Genomic DNA, 5,924 nt, shown 5'->3' with positions numbered 1-5,924 from the left:
GCGCCTGGGAATCCAGCGGAAAACATAAGAAAAACGGAGGAAAAAAACCCCAACACCCAGGAAAGAGAGCGGAGGAACGCGGGGCGGTGATGCCCATCCCGGTGTCCTTACCGGGAGGTGGTGGGAGGACCGGGAACCCCCGGGGATGGGGGGGAGGTGGGTGGACAGCACCCGGGGTTGCTGTTCCTCCGGGGCCACCCCGCCAGTTTGCAGGAGGCAAAACCCCTGGGCAAAAGCCAGCGGTCAAGAACAGGCTGTCCGAAGCAGCCGTGGCCGGCCCCGCTGCCTCTGGTGCTCAGAAACCTGCCCCATCCGTGACCCTATGGCCCAGAAACGGGCTCTTGGTTAATGACATTCGTGGTGAGGTTAATTTGGTGTCTGAAGTTGGGGAGAAGAGCTCGGGAACATCAAATGCAGGCGAGCTGCTGAGATGGGCAGGGCTGAGCCAACATCCGGATGGTGTGACGGGGGGGCGACACAGCTGCTGGCACCTCGCTGGGGTCAGAGGTCTCCCAGCCCAGCAATCTGCGTCAGTACAGTGGAGGACACCAAGCTCCAGCCATCACTGGAACACCTCCACTGCCAGAGGAAAAGGGTGCTGCAGAGCAGGGACCTTTTCCCCTGCCGTCCTGCCCCAGGCAGGGGTGGCCCCATGCGTGGCTCAGCCTGGCCGCCAGCCGGGGTGGCTGCTGCAGTGCAGGGACCGTCGGGCTTCCAGGCTGGTGCTGATGGCAGCACAGACATCTCTGGATCTCAGAGAGACAAAACCCTCTGGTTTGAGTCAGCTCTGCCAGGAAGGGCATTGGCAGTGGGTGAGCACGGAAACCCCTTGTGCTGCTGGTGCATGGGGCAGAGGGGGTTGCAGCGCAACCTGTAACAGCTTGTCCTGCCCACCTGTGGGTCTGCTGTCCTGCGTCCTGGGTGCATCAGGAGTGCAGGGATGAGGACCAAGACACTCCTGGTGATGCCGATGTGCAGGGCAACATTGCTGCCCTGCTGGCTGTGGCTCCTGGAGCACAGGTCACTCGTCCCCTCCCCATGCCAAGGACACCTTTGCGGTTCAGTTCCCTTCCCTTTCTCTTTGCCAGCAGCCCTAAGCATGTCCCCTGAAGCTGAGGATGTCCCACAGTCATCACACAGATGTTAAATGAATGTACCCTCTGGGACACTGTGTCCGCTGGGCTTTGCCAGGTCTTTAAAGAAACCCTGATGATGGTCAAGGACACCCTGGACAGATGGCAGGCTCGGCAGTTTTGCAAAGGCAGTAGCATAATAGCAACGTGTCATCTGTCCCCAGCTTGCCCTTGGGGTCCTAGCTGGGGTGACTGTGCTGGCACATGGGGACAGCAGGCAGCTGGGGCTATGCAAGGATGGGGGGCAGAAGGGCAGGCCCCTGTTCTTGGGCAGAAAGGCATCTCCCCTTCCAGAGGGCACTGGGCACTGCAGCATGGGCAGCTGGCGGTGATGCACGTGTCACCGGGATGGGCCACTGTCCACCAGGCAGGGCTGGCCCCGCTGCTTGCACCGCAGTGAGGCAGCAGCTCTTAGTGCTGTGTTGCAAAGCACTGGCATTTCCATGGAAACCCAGCCCCGTGGCCTGATGTGGGTTTTTCATCTTGTTTCCTCTCACAACTGGTCACTAAACAAGGCCACCTGGTGGCTGTGAGGGAGGGCCTGGGGACCAGAGGGGCCAGCAGTTGCGGCAGCACTGGATGGGGCTGTGACTCAGGGTTCGGGATGGGCAGCTGTTCCCCTGCCCAGAGATCTGAGCCCACAGTGAGCATCTCTGCCCATCTGCATGGAAAAACCCAAGGGAAGGCAGCCCTGTGCCCTGGGCAGGAGTCCCGTGGTGGCTTGGCTGTGCTGCTGCCTGTCCCAGGTGCTCCACAGCATCCCCACCCATGGTGGCACAGCATGGCACGGCACAGCCCAGCAGGCTGCCTGCCTCTCCACCTGCCCTATGACAAGGAACCTGTTGCCATCCCTGCCTGGTGCCCAAGCCCATACCCGTGCTGCCTGGCATCTGCTGCATCCCCAAGACACAGGGCATGGGCCGGCAGGGGCCGTGGGACCCCCATATCAGGCAGCACCAGGGGCCATGGCAGGGGCCGGGGCAGGGGCTGGAGCACTGTGCTGAGCAGCGTGACATGCGCCAGTGGCACTGCCGCTGCAAGGGCCCCCGGCACAGCCCCCCGCCTGCCCCCCTGGCTCGGGGCCTTGGCCCTGGCTCCACTGCCTGCACACTGCCTGGAGGCGATTCAGGCCCCATGCCTGGTTTCCATGGCAACTCCAGTTGAAATTACATTAAAAAGAAATGAAACCAGCAGCTTTTCTGGTTGGCATGTAGGGGGAGGGGAGCTGGGCTGGGAAAGGCAGGGGGAACTCAGTGGGAGGGGGCTGCAGGGCAGCTGAGGTCCCATATGGGGTCCCAGTGCTGGGGCAGAGGTCCCAGCAGGGCTGGGGGCATGTGGGGACCCCCCCACAGTGGCAACCAGTGTTGACAATCCTGGGTCACAAGGTGCTGGCTCGCGTGTGTGCTGTGCTGGGGGTCCAGCACCCTGACCTGGTGGGGTGACGCTGAGGTCCTTCCACCGCCTCCGCAGAGTGGGTGGCAGGGACAGGGGGGCCGTCGGACCCTCTGCTGGCAGGCATGGCCGTAGCTGGGGTGGCTGTGAGCCAGCACAGGGCACCCCACCCAGCCTGGGAGCCCCGGGCCCCTGCACGTGCCAAGAAGAGGCAAGACACAGCACTATTAAAAATATCACTTCTGTTTTATTTGGAATCTGTTACTCTGCGCGGGTGACAGGGTATAAATACATTCTCCAACGAGCATCCTCACCCTCAGCCCTGCCTGGGGCGGGGACTGGGGCAGGGTGTGGGGCTGGGGGTGTGCTGGCCCCGGGCACTAGGGTCAGCCGGCACCGGTGCGTCACGGCCGCCAGTGCGGGCAGCGTCTGCCAGCCGGACCGTCTTGCACAGGGATAAGGTATGGTGTCCCTGCAAGCACACGCCCCTTCCTCCTGCCTCCTGAAGCCCCAGGTGCCAGTGCCCACCGCGGGGGGCAGAGGGGGCTGAGACTGGGGTGCCCTGTGTGGGCTGCCGGGCAGCTCCTTCTCCATGACTGCTGTTCCGAAGCCCCTTGCCTTGAGCCCCACTACCCACAGACGCATGCAGTTTGGTGACTGCCAGCAGCCCAGTGGGTGCCCCAGCCCCAGGACGGGTACTCCCAGCTGGGCGGGAGCAAGGTGGGAGCCAGAGTCGCTGTGGGTTGCTCCTGCCAGCCCCGAAGCGCTGCCTGCCCCTGCCGCAGGCTGCAACCCACTGGCTCTGCTTTCAGGCAGCGGTGCATGCAGGGAGGGCACAGTGTGGCCCCTGGGGCAGCGGTGAAGGGACATTGGATGCTCCTCGGGGGAGCAGGGCAGGGGGGGGAGCACTTGGACATGGTGCTGGGGTGGTGCCCTGGGTTGATGGCGGTGGGCAGACGGTGCTCACAGCAGGCGATGCCCACATGGGGCAGTGGGTGACACTGGATGGTGGTGGCAGCGGGATGGGCCGGGGCAGGGGGTGCTCACGGGTGGGCCATCAGGTAGGCTATTTGGCTGAGATACGTGGGCACGGGCGACAGAGGACGGAGAATATCAAAAATACAAAAGAGCGCAGCCCCGCGGCGCAGGAGGCAGTGCCCCGCGTGGCGCCTGCCCATGGCAGGTGGGGGCCGTGGGGGGCCGGCACTGCGCGCACACGCTGGCTTCTAACTGGCTTTTTATTTTTTATCAAGAACACTTGGTTTTAAAATCTTTACAAAGGACAAAACGCGGCGACTCCGTTAGTGTGTAAAGAACTAAAGATCTGCTTAAAAAACGTCTCTGCAAAGAGAAACGACTGACACAAAAGAGATTCTCTGCAGCGCAAAGAGGGGCAGAGGTGCCAAGTGTCCAGCCCAGGGCCCTGCTCCCAGGGTCTCTGGGGTCCCCGAGTCCCAGCACTGGCCCCAGCACCTGCACCCAGCAGGAGGCCAGGTCCCCAGACCCTGCCTGCTCCCTCTGCCTATAGCACCATGGCCCGGGGCCACTTCTCAACACGGTGAAGGAGCCTTTTCCAGGGCACTCGGGATGCCAAGCCGCCTGGGGATGCCCGGGCACTGGTGGAGAGGGATGCCTGGCCCTGCTCCTCGTCAGTCCCAGGGTGCTCAGTGGATGGACCGCTGGGATCGCCTCACGGGGAGGCACAGCCTCGGTGCAGGGCCCCCTGTAACCGCTGCCAGCAGGGTCCCCCCTGACTGCCTGCACCAGTTCATGGGTGCAGGGGCTGCGCCGTGTCCCCCCCTGCACCCTAGGGCGACCCGTGGGGCCCTCCAACCGGGAGCCAGGAGAGTCAAAGCACTTCTCAAAAGTTAGATAGGAATGAAAAGAAAGCGCCAGGGGAAAAGCGGGGCATCCAGCTGCGCCGGGACCCCACAGGTCTCCGGAGTCGGTGCCGCACTGTCTGTGGGCGCTGCTCCTCCATCTGGGGGCTCCATCGGCCCCGCTGGTCCCTCTGCCAGTGTCTGCTGCGTGCGTGTGCGTGCGTGCGTGCGTGCGTGCCGGCGGCAGGCGGCTATACCCTGGTGGTGGAGTGTGAATGCGGGAGCCCCGTGCTGTTGAAGCCGGCAGTGAAGGTGTTGTAGGGGTGCAGGGTCTGCAGCCCCACCAGCGAGTTGGGGATCATGGTGATGGTGTTGGGGGTCATGAGCGGGATGTCGTCCGGAGAGCGGCGCAAGGTGAGGGTGTAGTCGGGCAGAGCAGCCAGGCGCAGGGTGTCGTGGGGCGGCACAGCCTCGCACTCATGGTGCCCCTGGCTCACCTGCAAGGAGGGCATCTCCTCGTCAGGCGCGTGGGCGATGTCGTTGGCGGCACCACGCTGGGGGCTGGGCTGCCGGTGTGTGTCCTGCCGGCGCTTGTCCTTGCGGTAGTAGAGGGCGGCGAAGGCCAGCACATTGAGGAAGAGGAGGGAGGCGCCCACGGCGATGGTGACGCTCAGCTCAGTGGAGTAGTCGCGGGGGCTCTCGAGCAGGGTGCCCGCCTCCTGCTCTGGGCTCCACTTCTCCTTCCCGTTCTCACTGTTGTAAGCGGGTGAGATGGCGGGGCGCTTGGTGGTCCAGATCTTGCCATTGGGCCGGCGGGTGATGTGGGAGTTCTGTGTGGTGTCGGGCGGTGGCACTTTGGTGGTGGTGGAGGTGTAGTGGAACATATCATGCAGGTTGTACAGGTGGGGGACCAGGTGCTTCCAGAAAGCCACTTTGGTGGCCCGGTAGTGGTCACGTACCCGTGGCTTCAGCCCGATGTGCAGGTACAGCTGGTCACGGGGGTTGTACTTGGACCAGGCCACCTCCTCAAACCGGTTGGCCTTGGTGTGGATGAACTTGGTGTCCTGGGGGACGGGCTTATTGGGGTCCCTGTAAAACACAGGCAAAATGGAGCTAGTACTGGGAAAAGCTGGAGAGTCAAGGAGAGCGAGCCGAATGCAGAGATGGAGGCGGGGGGACCTTTGCCAGTGGTGGCACAGGGTGGGCTGGTGAAAGGTCCTGCATAGCTGGGCAGCACCCCAACTCTGGGTCAAGTGTCACCCACGATAACTACGGCCAAGCAACCTCCCCACTCCTGTGCTTGGCTGGGTCCTGTCCTGGGCACTGGCTGCGCTTTCAGCTTCTCACTGTGTGGTTGATGCCCTGACCCCAGTGAAGGTGCAGCCCATGGACCTCGGGGGACGAGGGCCTCAATGTCCCACACCAGGCATGACACACCCCCCCAACCAGAGCACGGTCCCAAGGGGTGCAGCTGCAGTGAATGCCCCCATCCCCACTCACCCTGTCTTGGCAAAGTTGGTCCAGTAGGTCATCACCACGGCGCTGAGCATGACATCGTTCTTGGAGAAGTTGCAGGGAA

The 5,924-nt window shown here is 63.3% G+C and overlaps 1 protein-coding gene across 1 annotated transcript in view; it reads right to left on the bottom strand.

Moving 5' to 3' along the window:
• Positions 1 to 4,596: 4,596 nt before the first annotated feature.
• NLGN3 (neuroligin 3) overlaps positions 4,597 to 5,924 on the bottom strand; it is a 25,670-nt gene continuing 24,342 nt past the window's right edge. Inside the window, 2 exon segments of the mRNA XM_009881743.1 lie at positions 4,597 to 5,434; positions 5,846 to 5,924. The exon segment at positions 5,846 to 5,924 is cut by the window's right edge and continues 38 nt beyond it. Of these exon segments, the coding sequence (XP_009880045.1) occupies positions 4,597 to 5,434; positions 5,846 to 5,924 (917 nt within the window).

The sequence above is a fragment of the Charadrius vociferus genome, unplaced genomic scaffold, assembly GCF_000708025.1.
Source record: "Charadrius vociferus isolate BGI_N301 unplaced genomic scaffold, ASM70802v2 scaffold472, whole genome shotgun sequence".
NCBI lineage: Eukaryota > Metazoa > Chordata > Aves > Charadriiformes > Charadriidae > Charadrius > Charadrius vociferus.
The sequence above is the reverse complement of the archived record's forward strand: the minus strand, read 5'-3'. Positions and strand labels throughout refer to the sequence as shown.